The sequence below is a fragment of the Sabethes cyaneus genome, chromosome 3, assembly GCF_943734655.1.
Source record: "Sabethes cyaneus chromosome 3, idSabCyanKW18_F2, whole genome shotgun sequence".
Classification (NCBI taxonomy): domain Eukaryota; kingdom Metazoa; phylum Arthropoda; class Insecta; order Diptera; family Culicidae; genus Sabethes; species Sabethes cyaneus.
The window spans coordinates 33182336-33200708 of NC_071355.1; the positions used below are offsets into that span (position 1 = coordinate 33182336).

The following is an 18373-nucleotide window of genomic DNA, read 5'->3' on the forward strand; positions in this document are numbered from 1 at the left end:
TTTACTATGAGCTACTTAGCGGTATCCATTGAAGGACGAAAGGAAGAGTCCTCTGATGCGGAAAAATCGGATATATAACTTGTAATTTCTTCCATCTCCTCATTTTCATGAAAGTGTGTCTTCGTTACAGTCGCCAAGGTTGTATACACTTGGTCCACTCTGACTGCATACTTTGATGGATTTTTATCGTTCATTCAAATTGAATTTATGCCCTTTGCAACATTTTTGAAATTTGATTAAAATAAAATGTAGCTAAGGAAATTCTTGATTCCTTGCTGCCATTAACTCATTTTTTTTTAGTTTTGCGACTTGGTTCGGTCTGACTTAACACCGACCAAATAACAGTATGTATATGTTAGCTCTCTCTCTCTCTCTCTCTCTCCTCTTTTTGATAATATTTCTTGTTTTGTTTCTGCTTGCTTTTTATGATTTGCTAAAAATTGCGTCGAAACAAGAAGCATTTCGGGAGCGCGTTGTCAACTTCTACGAGTTGCAACAGAAATCTCGGCAAAAAGTATACGGTACAACATTTAAAAAGCGAATTTGTTGCGGCTTCGACTGTTTACCATATCCTAAGATGCCCAACAACTATTCGCAAGCAAGCTAGGGGAAGACCAGCCAAAATTATGGACGCAGAAGGACATCGTTCTCTTTCTCGTTTCTTCAACCAGAAGCCCTCTGGTTTGGTTATTAATTAAGATGCAGCAGACGAATGTTTGAAGAAAATTTTGATCCCGTTTCTACAAAAATATCATACAGATCGACAATACGTGTTTTGGCCGGAAAGAGCAACATCGCATTATGCCAAAAAACACAATCGTTCCTGAATACCCATTCGATCCCATTTTTACCCAAAAACCACGACTCGAAAAATCTGTCTCAGTGCGCCCAATCGAGGATTTCTTCGGGATTTTGAGTTCTTTGGTGTCTGGAGAGCCACGAATTGCAAGCAGTTGATTGGTAAAATCAAGAGATGCATTCGCAAAGTTGACATAACGACCGTACAACGCTCCTGTTTCGACGTCAAACGAAAGCTTCGCCGAACAGCCGATTACGGACCGTTTTCAAATGTACAATAATTTTTTTTCAACAATGGATAATGTATCTTTAATATCAGATCAGATCAGATCGTTAGTAACTAATAAAAATAAACGTGTTTAGCAACAGAGGCAACAACGGACTGAGACTCACTACAGAAACCATTTTGGAAGCCTCTATGAACCTCAATCTAATTGTGTGACTGCATAGGCAGATATCAATAACAGGCCCCAATACCTTACGAACTAAGATCGACTAATTGTTTTACTGTGGTACTGCGGATTATGACGTCGTCGCCTTTAATTCCGTGATAGCGAATAAGGGCAAATTCTGTAACTAAAGTTCATCGAGTTTTACGATGGGCTCGGGTGGAAGATGCTTTAGGAAGTGCCTCAATCACGATGTGAAGCTCATCATCGGAGATGCAAATGCTCATATTAAAAGAAAAAGTCTTCTTCCGTTCTACCACAAGAAGACATAGCTTTCATTTGTTGACCAATTATAATGATCTGCGGCTTGTAAACATCTGTATCAAGCGCGGAAACCTCTGTATAATCTACTTTTTGATGGGGTCCCGTAGCCCCAAGGCTCCCGAGTGTTGCGTACACGCCGCACATATTGCCGAAATCCCTTCGCCTTGTAGATAGTGCATCGAGAACTGTCACTGACAATATTTTGGAAAGTCACGAGGAAGAACAAAATTTGTTTTCTATGAATACATTCAGATATTTCTTCCAGGCGTTCCGGGGTTATGGCGGAACATATATCCACCATACTCACGTTACATGTTACAGTTAACTCCCCTTTCTATCACGTAGCCAATTATGCATCAGTTTGGTCTGTAAAATTTCTATAACGGGAGACAAACAAAGCCTTTTTTCAATATATCCCTCCTCGGCGCACCCGGCTTCCACCTTTCCTCCTTAGTCGTATTATTGTCGGCGATCACCAGAGATCCCAAATATACGAATTCATAAACTACTTCCAGTACATCGCCAGCAATAGTCGCTGGCCGAGGAAAACAAACGTTGTTTTCGCAGGAGCCTCTTCCTATCAAATATTTGGTTTTCGATGCATGGATTTGTAACCCAATCCTTCTGGTCTCCGTTTTTAGTCTGGCGGAGAATGCCTCTGCCATCCCAAGGGTTCTACTAATGACGTCGAGGTAGTCTGCGAAGGTTAGGAGTTGTCTACCCTTGTTGAAGATCATTCTTCTCGTTTCAATGGCCGCTAGCCGGAGCACACCTTCAATAGCGATGTTAAATACCTTACAGGACAGTCCATCCCCCTACCGCAACTCTCTGCGAGACTGCCCCCGAAATGAACACGTAGCACATCACTCGCTCCTGAGTAGCTTTGGTCAGCCGCATCAGTTTATGTATTTAACTGTTCGCGCTCAACTGTATCGTATGCTGCCCTGAAATCAACGAAAATATGATGCGGCAGTAGGCACGTTGTACTCCCGACCCGACATTTCTGGAGAATTTGTCGGAAGGTAAAAATTTGATCCGTACTAGCACAGGCTCCCACAAAGCCCACCTGATACTGTCCTACGAATTCTCTTGCTATTGACGATAGACGATTTGAGAAAATCTGGGAGAGCACCTTGTATGTGGCGTTGACCAGCGTAATGCCGCGGTAATTACAGTAATCTAGACAACAACCCTTTTTGTAGATGAGACAAACCACACCTTACATCCACTCCTCTCGTAGTTTTTCCGTCTCCTAAATCCTGGGAATTATCCAGTGAAGTGTCGCTGCTAGCGATTCATGGTCATTTTTGTAGAATTCTGCCGGGATTCGGTCCTTTCCGGCGACTCTATTTATTATTCTTCGGCTGGCCGATTGCTTACCGGATCTCTTTGAGATCGGGATTCGACGCGCTGTTATCGTTTGAGGCACTCCTAGGTAAACTGCCGTTGCGTCCCTTTCTATTATATCGCCGTTGAGATGCTCGTAGAAGAACTGCTTCTACCGGTCGACCACCTTGTTTGTTCCACCTCGACGCGTTCGTTTGTGATTAGATAACCTTCCTCGTCCCTACACATGTCAGGTTTCGGTGATTCCTGCGCGAAATCCATACTGACAGTTATACAAGACTTTATGTTCGTTAAGAAAGTCGGACAACCTGGATACCAAAAGCTTTTCCAGAATTTTACTGAGTAGTGGTAGAACCGATATTGACCTATAATTATTTACGTCTGTCTTACTGCCTGTCTTAAAAATCGGTGTTACCCGCGCGACTTTGAGTACATCAGGAAACCTTCCGGTACTGATACATTCATTAATTACATCCTTCAACAGAGCGGAGAACATGGAGTGGTGATCTTTTATGAATGATGCTGGAACTCCGTCTGGCCGGACGTCATCTCCCTTTGTGCGTCCCATGACTTGATTAACGTTTTTCCAAAGTTCCTTTGAATTGATCTCACAAAATAGACGTTCATAATATCTCTTCTTAGATTCATTTTTTACTTGCTGGACTTTCTTTGAAATGTGATTCAGGAGATCTCGTGGTTGACTATCCAACGGCCTTCGTCTACAACTTGCTAAGATGTTCTGTTTTATACGAATCAGCTTCCAAAGGTCGAACGACATCCACGGACAGTAGCCTTTGATTCTTGCTTTGACTGACACTTTCTTGAAATATTGGTCCTTAAGTTTGGTATACGAATCTATCACATATATTAAACGATCTACTGCTGTTCCTTGTGGAATAGATTGGGTAACGATCTGGAATGCTTCACGCAGCCTACTTTGATTTACTATAATCTTTTCAAGATTTCGAATTTCAATAGTTTTCTCTAATTTAAACGTTAATAAGACCATGCTATGATCGCTAAGGTCATTTGCGATCGTTTCGTTAAAACTTCATTTACAGATTCTGAGCATATCACAGGGTCCAATATGTTGTTGCTAACAGGCCTTGTAGGGATCGTGTTTGTTACTGTTACTGTTACTGTTGTAACAATTTAGGAGGTCTATATATGAATCGTTTGTTTGAGAAACCCCACATGTGCTTTTGACACAATTGTAGGAAAACAACAAAAAACTGATTTTCTCGAAATATTTTCAACCCCAACTGAAAAGGATTTGTGGAACCAACCTTTTTTCAGTATTTGAGAGGAGATGTAAGAATCTCCGAGGCTTCAAGACTATCTTAAACTCATGAAAATTGACTCAAGTCAAATAGCGCTTGTGGGGTTTCTCAAACAAACGATTCATATTCTCGCGTTACATTGTTATTTATCAGATTCACAGGTATATTGATATCTTCAACAATAACTGAAGATGAATATGATCTTTCGACTGATAACATTCCTTCTAATTTTGCCCAAAGAGTTGTACAGTCAAAAGAAGGCGGTCTGTATATTCCATGAACGTTGAATGAAGATTCGTTCACTTTCATTCGAATGTGAATGTGGTGGTAACCTAACTCATGATGATCGAGTTTCTTATATACATCGCCAAGCCTTCGCCAGATACATCAGGACGGCTTTTATATCCATTTATCTGGTACAATTTAGTATGAATTTCTCGGATCCATCCCAAGTAGCACTTGCAACATCTTCCATGTGGCTATTAAGTCTTGTTTAAATTGCAAAAAACTTCACAGGTTACAGTATTGAAACACGCAACAAATAAGCAACTTCATGTTATTAATATGTTGGATTCAGGTTATCCAATACTTATACTGGCTGTCACAAATATATTAGTCTATATCTAGTAACATGAAACTTCATCGCAACATCGTGTTATTATAATGTCATTGCTAAACAATAATGTCACATGATGTTGCATCATGTTGATTACGGCATATTGTTAAATAAAATGTAACCAAACAAATACAACCAATGTAACATCATATTCTGCCATATTTTTATGAAAAAATATTTTTCAACGAAGGAATGTTTTTATTTTAACAATAATTACACGAACATTCATCAGGAAGCCATGGCATTTACTAAAATATTATTTGATTGCAGTATCTAGTTCGATTTTACACCGCATTTTTCCATCGTAAACGAATTCTTAATCTGGCTGGGTTAATTCTTTAAACTTGAAAATAAATAAATTAATAACTTTCACGAGGCGCATCAAATAATACAAAGCAAAATTATATTTTGCACGATAAATTTTGAATGGCATGGAGATTAGCTCATAATAGGCCGAAAAAACTAAAGTCGCATTAAGAATATTAACATAAATAATTTTCGTCTTGGAGCCCTGAGAGGAAATCCCGGTTCCCGCTAAACATAATTCGTGATGAAGTTGCTCATAATTGTTTGGTTTTTGTGCGAGGAAAAAAGAGAAGAAAGTATTTTTGTTTTTGTTTTCACGCAAGTTTTGACAACGCGGCATAGGATTTCGTGGGAGTGCGAACAGGCTTAAAATCTCTTTTAGTATCGTAGTCGCAAGTTTTGACAACGCGACATAGGATTTCGTGTGAGTGCGAACAGGCATAAAATCTCTTTTAGTATCGTAGTCGCGAATATCTGCTTGTATTTAGATAACGCGCATTGGTTTTTGTGCGAGAAAAAAAGAGAAGGAAGTATTTTTGTTTATGTTTTCACGCAAGTTTTGACAACGCGGCATAGGATTTCGTGGGAGTGCGAACAGGCTTAAAATCTCTTTTAGTATCGTAGTCGCGAATGGATAGATAACGCGCATTGATGTTCCATAAAACATCTGTGTAACAATTGGTTGCATATAGGCTCCACCTCTTGCGCTTTTTCAATCACATAACAGTTCGATAAAGGTAACTGATGCGAACTTTTACCATATTTGAATGTTTCAATTAGAGTTGCGTAACCCTTCATGCAACAAATGGTGCTGCTTGGGATGTCTCTCCAATCACTATAGCGTCGATGTTTCCTTTATACAAAGTCAGAAACTCTCCAATGCTCTCAAATTTATCTAGACAGTTCATACCTCTGATATTGAATTGAAGAATTCTTAAATTCGTACCGCTTGTGGAGACATTTTTATTCAGTTCGTCAACAGTATCATAATATAAATTTTTGTTTCTAATTTGATCGAAAATACTTAAATGATGGCCTTACTACTAACAGTTCAATGTCACATTATTTGTTGGAAGTTTTTTGATTCTTGGACGATGGCCCCTGTTCAGGGGATCCCCCTATCCCACGATCCCACTAAGTTCAAAGCGCGCTTCGTCGACCTTTTTAGCATTTTCTGAATCTGGTGCTTACTGCTGACTTCTTCTACTTTCGCTCCATCTTGACGCTTCAACAGAATTTTCCCGTTCCTTCCAGGCGTGACGTATTTGTATTTCATCCCGTACAACTATTCTCGATGTTGAACCAGCGAAGGAACTACAAACAGCTGCCGTTGGTAAGATACCATGTGACTGCTTATGTGCGAAGAATTTTTCCTTAATTTGCTCTGTAGCAAACGAAACCAGAATTGGTCCGGACCGGCTTTCAGCATTCTTCTTCACTAACCGTCGAGCATCCAGTACATCACCTGCCTGCAATTCACATCCAATGTTATTCGAAAGTTTGAAGACGAGATCCTTAGCATACTCGTTATCGGCTATAGGAATTCCCAGGATCACAGCATTTTTAGACACTAAGGATCGATTAAATTTGTCCATGTCCATCTCCAGTCGTTCATATGTCAACAACAAGTTGGTGTATTTTTCATTTAGATCACCCACTTCCTTTCGTATCTTTTTATTTTTCGCCGATAGACCTTCTAGTTGTTGCTTAAACATGTTAAAATTGCTCTGCAGTTCATCAAATTGCCTTGCAAGAAACACTTGCCACTCCTTAATGTTGCTGAATGAATTAGCCAAAATGCCGTCCCAGAAGGCACATAATTATTATGGCACACAAGCTCCAAGTAATATTTGAATGAATATCATCCATCAATCGGCCTTTTTGAAGGCCACCAAGTAAACTGCAGATAAAATTGAATTTTCTTGAATTAAATAATTGGCGATGATTTCGTATTTTGACAATTTTCGCTGGACTTATAGCACTAATCAACATTAACACTAGATGTACCAAACCAATCATTTTGACTGGTCGTGCAATTTTAACTCAAAATTCCTATGACTTGTAACATTTGCTTTCAGAAATAATGTTATGATTTTGGTGGCTATAAGTAGAGAGTACATTTTATATACCTAATGTTACTTTATATAGATTAAAAACAAATATATTTGTATGTTATTGGCATTTATACCGGTACCAGTCAGAATGACTAAATAGCTGATATATCTAGTGTTAAGTAACGGGCTTGAAACAGGTATGCAGTTGACGAAGTTAACTCTTTAAGCTTGCTTATAACTACGATTAAACCGAAAAAATAAATGACTATTCTGGGCTATCATTTACGACACCGATTCGCATTCGTCAATATCCACGAAATTGTTGTCAGCACCATGCATTATGATAGTTTGATTTGAAGTATAATTGTCTTACAACGAACATGTGGACAGCCAGTTAAAATCACAATTAACTAACGTCCTATGCATCTTGTTCCTTTCGATACTTTACTTTAATGCTATTTGCATACTTCATAAAAATACAATTGAAACTACGTGAAGTAAAGAAATGCAAGCAACTAACTAACGCAAAGCAGTAAATGAAACACTCCAAAACTATTCTCGGATAATAAAATCAGAGGGGTTGTGCACAAGACACGACCGCATATATAGGTGACGCAGGACTACGTAAGTCTCTTTGTAGTGATAGAAGCATGTATCTTTGCTTGTAATCATTCGATTCTTCATTTATACATGCTATATGCAACATATATGCATGCTACATGCGTTGTATCGTTGTATTGTATCAAAGTACACTTAAGTCGCTTTTTACGCGGTTTGTTTTTACGCGAATTTCGGAATTTACGCGGTTTTTTTTCATAGTGCATTTGGGAACAATTTAACAAAATCAAGAACATAAACTATTGCTCTCCTGCTACCTTACAGAAATTAAAGATTGTTTTTATTACCAACGGTAATAAAGGAATTTTGAAGGAATTGAAGGAATTTTACCAATTCAATCCTATTTTATCAACAGCACATCTTTTCTCTACACTTCTAATGAAACGGCAAGCATGCGTAATCATACAGAGTCATATTATAACCGAAAACTACAGCTGTAGCACATTTTTCCAACACAGATATCAAATTCGCCTAGGTTTAATCGTCTCGCAGTAAAGAATTTGCGATCTGTTGGGACAACGAACTTGTCATTTTTTCTGGCACACTTCCCTAACACAGACCTCAAATTGGACTAGGTTTAATCGCGTTCGTAAGAAATCTGTTGGCTTTGTTACTCTTTCTGGCGTACATCCCAAGCAAGGACATCAAAATGGTCTAGGTTTAATCGCGGTATTAAGAAATCTTGTTGAAATGAGAAAAGTAGGTCACTTGTTTTGGCTTACTTCCCAAGTACAGATATCCAATTAGTATAGGTTTAGATTATCGTAAAGAATCTTCCAACCAATCACGAAGCGAGAATTCAGGTGAAACATAGGTTTATTATTTTCAAGTTTTCACGAGTTCAACATCAAGAATCCATACTTTTCTTCATTTGGGCCAATTCTTAGAAGATTTTCCAATCGATTGGTGTAAGAATATTGAAAATCGTTCGGGAAACCAATAAGCTATTAGCGTTCAAAACCTGACCACTTTTCGAGAAAGATTTTTTGGAATGACACCATATACCAGCTACCTTCCTGAAAGAAGTAGTCCCACGTCAAAATAGTCGCTGATTTTCCTCGCTTTGGAAATTGCTGCTTCCCGTCACATGCACAAATATCCCTTCAGCTCTGTTTCCGTGCAAGACAACAGTTACGAACAAATTCTTACAGCATATGGATGCAATCTGGCAAAAGGAAAGGATGGCCGCTCACTTTTCTATGACGTTTTACTTTCAGAACATCAAATTGGACTAGATTCAATGTTTAAAGATAAAATGGTTGGAGAAAATAGGTGGTTTTGCATTCGTCCCTGTCTGTGAATCAAGGTAATCATGAAGAAAATGTATGAAGAAATTTGAACTTGACACTTTACATAGATTTTCACTATTAAGCGTATAAAAGATTGCCATAAATATGTTACTATAAAATTACTAGATATTTTATCTATCTGTCCAACGCATACTAAACTGCAATTGAAGTAGTGTATGCGTGTAGTTAAACGTAATTTAACAAATTAAATGTTATTTTACCTCTTATGTTGAGAAAACACAAATCTAGTTAATATTCTTACGATCTCCACAACTAACAATAAATCCGGAATGAAAAATTCTTGCAAGCTACACTGTATCGCCATGTCGCTCCAGCGAATATTTTAGAAGGCTTCTGCTATTACAGAACCTGCCCTTGATTGGTTCTTACTTGGCTACAACGTCACACAAAAAAAGATTTCATTTTACCATTTTACACCGACAGTCACAACATTAGGCATAGAATTTAACACGTAAAAATAAATATGTAATACCGATAATCGGCTAAACTCTGTAACGAGGTCAACCCGGTTTTTTTGCAGCAGAACTCTCTCGTGTTCCATTCAATACGCGACGCGTAAACGGAGATAGTAAACGCTGAAAATTGGTGTCATCCGTTCACCGTCAGCAGTAGGTACATACTCAGAACGACAGATTGGTTGTCCGGTTCTTTAAAAATAGCAATTTTCCTTCGGCAAAGACGACTTACCTCGATCGCCGGTATCCATATCGTTGCGCAAAACTGCTGCTGGCCCTGCTCCAACTGGAATATCAATCTTGGGTGCGCTCACTGGCTGGCTCCTAGTGGGTTTTCCACCAGCAAATCAGACGGAGAAAACTAACGGGAAACACTCTTTATCAAACTTCAACCCACCAGCACTTATTGGACCAATAAAAGCTCTTATCACAACAATCACACTTTCCGAAACACGTTCGCTAAGTAAACAATTCGTTTCACCAGATTAGTAAATAGTAGCTAGATCACAGAATTACACTGCAAAACAGAGGAAAATTTCACACCACGACCTCGTTTTCCTTTGCGTGGTTCTCGTTTCGGCTCGTGCAGCACTATTCAGCATAAATAGCCAGCAGAGAAAGAGCGAATTCTAACATGGCGGCGTCCGGATTTTTATGCTCGCTGCTCAAGACGGAATTTGACGTTCCGTGGCACGGTCGGCTGTCAAAATTGCAACACATCCAGCAACCACACTAGCGAATGTCTGCTGCTGCTTGCTATTTGCTACTGCTAGCGTCGTCGTCGTCGTCGTCGATTTGGGTCGATGAACTGCCAGCCACTGCTGCTGACTCGAAGGAAATAATTATCCACAAAATGTGCACCTTCAGGCAAATGATAACCGATAATTCTATTCGGATAACTTAGCACGCAGGTACTGAGATGTACAAAACACAAAAATAAGGCAATTTAATTAGATTTTTCAAGCAGAAAACTCTTCTACGAAATTGAACCATTTACAACACAACACAAACCCGAACCGAACAAACTGTTGTGATTCGGTCGTGCACCGACAGAAAGACCGAGAGCCGATTGCGGGTTTCCGAATTGAATTCGATAAATACTATGGCGGTAAAAGTGAACGGCTTCAAACCTGGACGTAATTTAAAAATTAATCAGTAAAGAACAAAATAGCCAAACAATCGCTATCTAAATTTACAAAGCCAAATAAAAAAAATTTATTTTACAAGGAGTAAAGTGGAACAACCAAACGAGTAATGTTTTGCGTGGTCAATTTGCCCTAAATCGCGGAATCTGAGAACGAATTTACGGAGTTTACTTTGACAGTGCTGTCAGTGCTGTCTGATCTCCGAAGAAAACATAAATGTCAAAAGTTTTGTGTGGTGTGTGTAAAGAAATTCTTTTGCATGTTCAATAATCTCTTGATTTTATTTAAGTTGTGTCTTTCATAGCTCAGCCAAAGTTTATTAGTCATTTAGTTCACAATATGACTCCAAATGCGAGTGTAGTTAATTGAAAAGTTTGTGCCACTAATTAAATTAGTTAATTATGTAATCTGATAGTGTTAAATTATTCGATACACAAACAAAAAAAAAAGTCTAGGAGTAGCCGCACCCGGACAGCTCAGGTATTTGCATTTGAAATATCAAATTGCTTTCTGATTTTAAGTTTATGCTTTCATTCAGAGCCGAAACCAAAGATGTTGCCCCGAATTTGCATCAAGTTCAAGCTAAAATATATCGTCTCGGTCGCCCTGGCGGTTCTGTTGCTGGAGTATTTTGGCGCCTTTACCCACATGTTTGAAGCGGATTTTGAACGGACCTTTAGCTATCCCATGGAAGGTGACATCCTGTCCAATGTGTATCAGCTACGGCATCGGCAACGTCCCGCAGTGGATCCTATCAACACCTACAACTATAGCTTTATCAGCGATTGCCAGCACAAGTGTAAGGAGGACGATCGATTGATTGCTCCGCGTTTGGTGCTTGTCATCAAATCTGCTATGGAAAATTTTGACCGACGGGTAGCGATCCGCAAGAGCTGGGGTTGGGAGAAGCGATTTTCAGATGTTAAAATAAGAACGGTTTTTCTGCTGGGCCGTCCAGCGGAACCCAATCGGCGGTTACAGTCATTGATCGATTTAGAGTACGCAAATTACCGAGATATAGTTCAGGCCAATTTCGTCGACGCCTATTTCAATAACACGATTAAAACGATGATGGGCTTCCGGTGGGCTGTTACCTATTGTCCTCGTGCCAAATTCTATATGTTTGCCGATGATGACTTTTACATTTCAACGAAAAATTTGCTCAAATACGTACGGAATCCTGTTAACTATCCCGAGTATCTGGAAGAAACGGATGAAGCTCTGCGCAAATTGGCACGCCGTCTAAGTCAAACGACGAGCAACAATAACAGCTCGCAGATGCAAGAAGCTCCAGCTAATGCATCGGAAAGAGCATTAACAAACGGGCGACGCTCTAAACGGCAGATTCTCAATATGGACATGGAATTGCCCAATGATGTTAAACTATTTTCGGGGTTTGTTTTCCGATCAGCTCCGCATCGACATAGAAGCAGTAAATGGTACGTGTCAATAAAAGAGTATCCCTGGGATATGTGGCCTACGTACGTTACTGCCGGAGCCTTTCTGCTGTCCCATGAAGCGCTGTTTGAGATGTACTACGTCAGCATGTACACCAAACACTTCAGGTGGGTAAATATTATATGTAACCGTATCAAAAACAAATATGTTTCTTATTTGCTTAAAACAGATTCGACGACATCTATCTGGGAATCGTAGCACTGAAAGCGGGAATAGAACCGTTGCATTCCGAGGAGTTCTATTTTCACAAGGCACCCTTCTTGGGGCCACAAAGCTATAAGTATGTATTGGCCAGCCACGGCTATGACGATCCGGAGGAGTTGGTGAAAATATGGAACGAAGTTCGGGCAGCCGGTTATGCCTGAATGAAAAGGAAGAGATTGTAAACCAAATCGATGAGCTGTGAATGACAACTCGTAACTCTAGAGCGAATTGATGATACAAACAACCCCACAGTCGCATTATTCCTATTACAGGCAGTCATCCAACGAACATTAGATCAATTTTGCATTGATATAAAACATTTTTGATAGCGTTTTCTTTGCATTTATCATAGTGTACTTGCGTAGTAGAATCCATCTTGGAAGGACAAATTCTGTAGCAGCTAGATCTTTGAAAGTCAGCTTAAGACTATTTAGACTGATGTGTGATATGCAGATTAAAAGGGCGGAGATATTTATAAAGTTCAGCTAGAATAATAGATCTTATGTAAATTTACCAAATAAAATTGCGTAAAATTGTACCTATATTCTGTCACATAATTTAAACATCGTCAGTTAAATGGAATGAGTAACATCAACCTTGAAGCAGCAGTCCCTACTCAACATACCGTATCATTCTTTCTAATCCGTAGTTTTGGCATCGGCTTGAACCGACATCAGCAACTCCGACATTGTGTCCACTATTTTGATGTAGCCGGTTTCCGCATCCCCCAGTATAATTTCCTGCTCTTGCAGCTCCTGCCGGTTGGTTTCCAGTTTTTGGTCCAGCGAAAGAAGCTGCTGTCTAAGCCGCTCGATTTCCTTTTCCAGTGCCTTTTTCTCCTGTAGTTGAAGCGCTATTTTGTCCGTCAACTTTTGTCGTTTCTCTCGCAGACAACTGATCCATTTTACCATTTCTTGGTTTTGGGTTTGTAAACGAGCAGCTGCTTCATACATGCTGTTAGAATTTTGTACAGACAGGAAGATAAAGCACAATAGAAATGTACGCGTTTCAGGATTATTGTCTGGTTTTGGTTGACAAAAAGAAATATTGAACAGAGAAACTGGAACAAACAATAATTTCATGCATAAATTAACGAAAAGGTCAAACTAATCTATCTTTGTTGCTTTTTCAGTTTTTTTGGTTTTTTTATCTTTTCCAGGGATACCAGCTTTGCACATTTTAATAAATTTTAAAATAATAATTAATTATTAAATTTTAATTTAATTAATATTGTCAATTGCAAGGAAAATTGTACCATCCAAAGTGCGATATCGCTCATAAAAATGCTATTTTGCATTAAATCGTTTCGGTATCTTCGGCGCACTTTTTCGTTATCTTCCAAGCAATAAGTGCGCTGAACATACACTGAGAAAACTTTTCGTATAGTTTCTATGTGCCCCACACATAGATTTTTGCAATGTGCCCAATTAATGAACTTTATATGCCAAACAGTTATAATTTATGGGTACGCGAAACTTTTGCACATACTATTCATATGCGCATATTTTTTATGTGTACAATTGCACATACTATTCATATCCGTATAATTTTTATGTGTATTTCTAGGCGGATTGTGCTTATATGTGACACATGATAATTATCTGGAATTTCATATGGAAATTTACCATTAGTTATGTGCAGAATATTTTGAGTGTACCGAAACGATTTAATGCAAAATAGCACTTTTATTAGCGATATCGCATTTTGCGTGGTAAAATTTTCCTTGCAATTGACAATAATTATTAATTAATAAAATTAAATAATAAAAAAAAATTAATGAAAAATTAATTATTGATTTAATTAATAATAATAATTTAATAATAAATTTTAATAATAAAAATTTTGATAAAAAGGGGATTACCAAAATAGACCATTTGAGTCGAAACTGCCGAGTCAATTACCTCTTCTACAAATCGGACGTTTAGAATTCGCGCATGTTTGAAATGTTTTCAAAACATTTGTTTTTGTCAAATCAAAACAACAAGTTCGTAGGGTGCGCGTCTTGCGCGTATGTGAAAATGAATAGAGTAACCAAATATTCAGATTAGAAATGAACTCGCCCAATCTGAACGACACCATGGAAATGGATAAACTATTACAAGGACGTCGAAGAAGCATGGCAATTGTATTCAAAACGGATGCCGAATTAAATTCCTGGACAGGCTTGAATTCCATTACAATGTTGGACACAATCGAAGAATCCATCCGGTCATTTTCCTCTTACAAGAAAAGCAGTTACTCCACAGTTACCTTACGAGAACGTATTGTAATTGTTTTCTTAAAGTTAAAAACTAACTTATCATTCGTGTATGTATGGGATCGCTTTTCAATTTACATTATCAAACCGTGCCGCTAACTTTCTTTAGGACGCTTCCTTGGATCAGATCAGTTTGTGAAGCACTTGTGTATTGGCCTTCCCAAACACAAATTAAAAAAATATACTATAACAAAGGTAAAACATGCCACACTATTTCCGACCGAAGTACGAGGACGTAGTAGCAGTTTTAGATTGTACGGAAATCGGAATTAAGAAACCTGCTTGCTTGCATTGCCGTAACAATGCCTACTCTCACTACAAAGGAAAAGAAACTATCAAATACATTTTAGCAGTAACTCCTGGAGGAACCATTTCCTTCGTCAGTCAGTCATGGATATGGCGGGAGATGCTCGGATTTCTTAGAGCACCTGTAGTTCAGCTGAGCCAGATTGACGCTGCAGAAAATGTATCAATTGCTGCTGCGCGAGTGCACGTGGAGTGCGCGATTCAAAGAGTAAGGCAATTTAGCATTCTCAATGATAAAATAGATGCGAATTTACTTCCTGTTCTCGACGACATTGTATTTGTCGCATGTGCGATTACTAATGTTTCAAAACCTATTCTAGCAAATGAACGATTTTGAGGAAGGAACTTAATGTTCTATTAATAAAACAAAACTGTTTATTGCACCTAGCAGCAATTTAACGAGTTCTACGCAAATTCGCTTTTTAATAATAATTATCCTGTACTTACTAAATACATTGAAAATATGCTTGTCAAGCAAGGAGGAGTGCAGTGGGGAGGCAAAGCGATATCGCACTTTGGATGGTACAATTTTCCTTGCAATTGACAATACTAAAAATTACACAAAATCGAATTTTAGAACAGGTCAATTTTTTCACGTTTGTTTACGTTTCACTTCATAAACCTTTGCACGGTGCCTACCCAAGGAACAATTTTTGCTTATTAAACGTTTCACCGACAGCTTTTATTCAGCACATGCTATATAGCTACTTTTAAAGTATATCTAAACACCTCTGTTCAATGCTTATACAGTTGGTTTTGGAGAATTTAAACAGCACAGTGCTGAATATGGACGTGGAAGATGCGTTTGTATAACTGTTATGCAACGTATAGTAAAACGTTTATTCAGTACGCATAGAGATGTTTATTAAACTGCTGCTAATGCCACTGAAGCTACGTTTATTCCACAGCAGTTCAACATTTAGACAAGCAAAAAGAATAAAATATGCAGGAAGTACCTATTTTTATTTTATTTTGTGGGTTTAGTTATTTTCATGTTCACTTTTGTATTCGTATTTTTATAATTTACACACTTAACAAAAAGCACCAAATTCGGTAAAATTTTACCGAATTCTAAACAGCTGATCGTTCGGTAAAAATTTCGATGGTGCCAATCGACGTTTACAGATCATTAGTAATGTTTGGTGCAATAAAAAATTTTACCGAACGTTCAGCTGTTTAGATTTCGGTAAATTTTACCGAATCGTTTAAGTGTGTACTTAGTACTTACGACTTAGTAGCAAATCGTTGGTTGACTCGAAATTTATCAAGCCTGCCATTATACTTTTTTCATTCATCCGGATTCGAACTTACATCCTGACGGTCGGAAGCCATCGACGAACACATCTGAGATAATCTGACATATGACAGGCACCGAGTTTTTAGCCGATGTGGATTTACCAGTTTAAGTTTGTCAAACGTGGAACAATAATGGGCTAAAATACATTTAAGCGCTGAAGAGTAGTTTCTTAAATCATTTTTGGCATCTGCTGTACAAGATTGCTTTAGAAGTATTTATTCTGCACATGTTAAACATTTAATAAACTATTTGTGCTGAAGTATTTCGCTTGTACCACCAGCACTCACCAACACTCACAACGCAAAGGTTTTTTTTTCTCTTGTATATTGACGACGGTGAGCGGTGCTAATGAGTAAAATTCACTGGAAACTGGAAATCCAGAACTTTCGGCTAGCTGCGAACACAATGTGCGATTGTTCAGTTAGTTAGCAGTGAAGTGATTAGTTAGCAGCAGCAGTGATTAGTTAACAGTAGAAGTGGTTCGTGCTAGTACTTTTAACACCCCGTCATTAGTTTACGCAGATAGTACTGCTTCCTGAGCTTATTTAAGTCGCTCGCTGTCTGTGCTCGTATATTTGTCATCGGGTCGGATTTAGTTTTTTTCATCCGAAAAACAAAAAGCAGCAGTAGATGGCACGAGAAGAAGTTGGATTTTTGCGCACCGGCAGCGGGAGCTGACCACGCGATTACGGTACGGCGCTACCAGCAGTGGTGGTATCGCCACTATGCCACCCGACCAAACAATTCTGGCGGCTTTAGTCCGACGCAATTCATCTCGCTGAGCAAATCTATTGTGAGTAACTCGCAAAGCATTAAGCAGAGCTGGTTGCCTTGGACGAGAGATAACGACACGTCGAGTGAGAAGATACATATCGTCCAGACAACAACAAATAAAAGGATTGCCACGGCCAGCAAAGACTTGTCTCGGCTAAAAGTTGTTATGAAAATTTTTTCTATTCTTAATCTGTAAAAAAAAGAAATAAAGTGTACCTAATATAAATTTATTTATATAAATTATAAAGTGTAAAGTATAAAGTGTCATTCAAGTTATTGGTGTCATTGGCTGCCATCAAGCACTTTTTATTCCACACCTGTTCTTGGTGGTGCTACTGATACGTTTGTACGACGATTAATCGACACATATTTCACACTTGCTCTCAACAATGCAGCAGATACGTTAGCGCAACTTTCATTCACCCTTATTCCATCACTATTCCACACTTGCTCTCAGCAATGCTGCTGATTCGTTTGCGCCACGTTTGTTCCACTTTTATTCTGCCCTTGCTCTCTCCAATGCTGCTGATACGTTTGCGCCACGTTTGTTCCACTTTTATTCTGCACTTGCTCTTACCAATGCTGCTGATTCGTTTGCGCAACATTTATTCCACTTTTATTCTGCACTTGCTGTCAGCAATGCTGCTGATACGTTTGCGCCACGTTTATTCCATCCTTATTCCACTACTATTCCACACGTGCTTTCTGTAATACTGCTTGTCGTGTACTACAGAGCGTTTCTTCATTTTCGGCCGTCTGCTAAGACTTCACTCCAATGACTGGCGTTTATCGCTGAAGCGAGAAATGGTCTTACTCAACCGAATTCTCTGCTCTGCGAGTGTGAGTGAGCATTTCCAAATATTTACTCACACTCTAGCTGCTTCGGCATTGGCATAACGAATTTCAAGCCTTTGACTGTGCAACCGAGTATTTCAAACTTCTCTCTTCTCTTTTGCGCTACATGCGAGAAGCGAGGCGATTCAATTTTTTTCTTTTTTTTTTGCGATTTGTGTAATGCTGTTCCCTGCAAGGAACAGATGAAGGTTTAGGTTTGCGATGACACTGGGGTAAATAGTTATTTATTTTTTTCTTTAATTCCTTTCTATAATATGCATCTCCTACACTGCTGATACGTTTGCACAGTGCTTATTCCACTCTTATTCCACTTTTACTCCACAATTGATCTTAGCTAATTCGGTAGCTTTTAAGCGACCGGTATTCCACACCTGCTCTTAGCTGTGCTGCTGATACGTTTGCACAATGCCTATTCGACTCTCATTCCACACTTAAATAACAACATGTAGATGCCCAGTAAACCATTTGGTTTGTATATCTCGATTGCAACTGAGATATACGAAATCATATCTGAACGAAAAAGTTATATTTCACGCCATATAAGAACATCCCAAGTAACCAAGAGTTCGAATAATGGTGT

General features: G+C 38.7%; 2 protein-coding genes across 2 annotated transcripts; one reads left to right on the forward strand and one right to left on the reverse strand.

Moving 5' to 3' along the window:
- Positions 1 to 10877: 10877 nt before the first annotated feature.
- LOC128741623 (beta-1,3-galactosyltransferase brn) lies at positions 10878 to 12849 on the forward strand. Its single transcript, XM_053837570.1, has 3 exons — positions 10878 to 11122; positions 11181 to 12207; positions 12270 to 12849. The coding sequence occupies exons 2-3, from the start codon at positions 11195 to 11197 to the stop codon at positions 12463 to 12465; spliced, it is 1209 nt and encodes a 402-aa protein (XP_053693545.1). The 5' UTR covers positions 10878 to 11122; positions 11181 to 11194; the 3' UTR covers positions 12466 to 12849.
- LOC128741624 (microtubule nucleation factor SSNA1-like) lies at positions 12615 to 13361 on the reverse strand. Its single transcript, XM_053837571.1, has one exon. It carries the CDS (start codon positions 13255 to 13257, stop codon positions 12943 to 12945), a length of 315 nt encoding a protein of 104 aa, XP_053693546.1. The 5' UTR covers positions 13258 to 13361; the 3' UTR covers positions 12615 to 12942.
- Positions 13362 to 18373: the final 5012 nt, after the last annotated feature.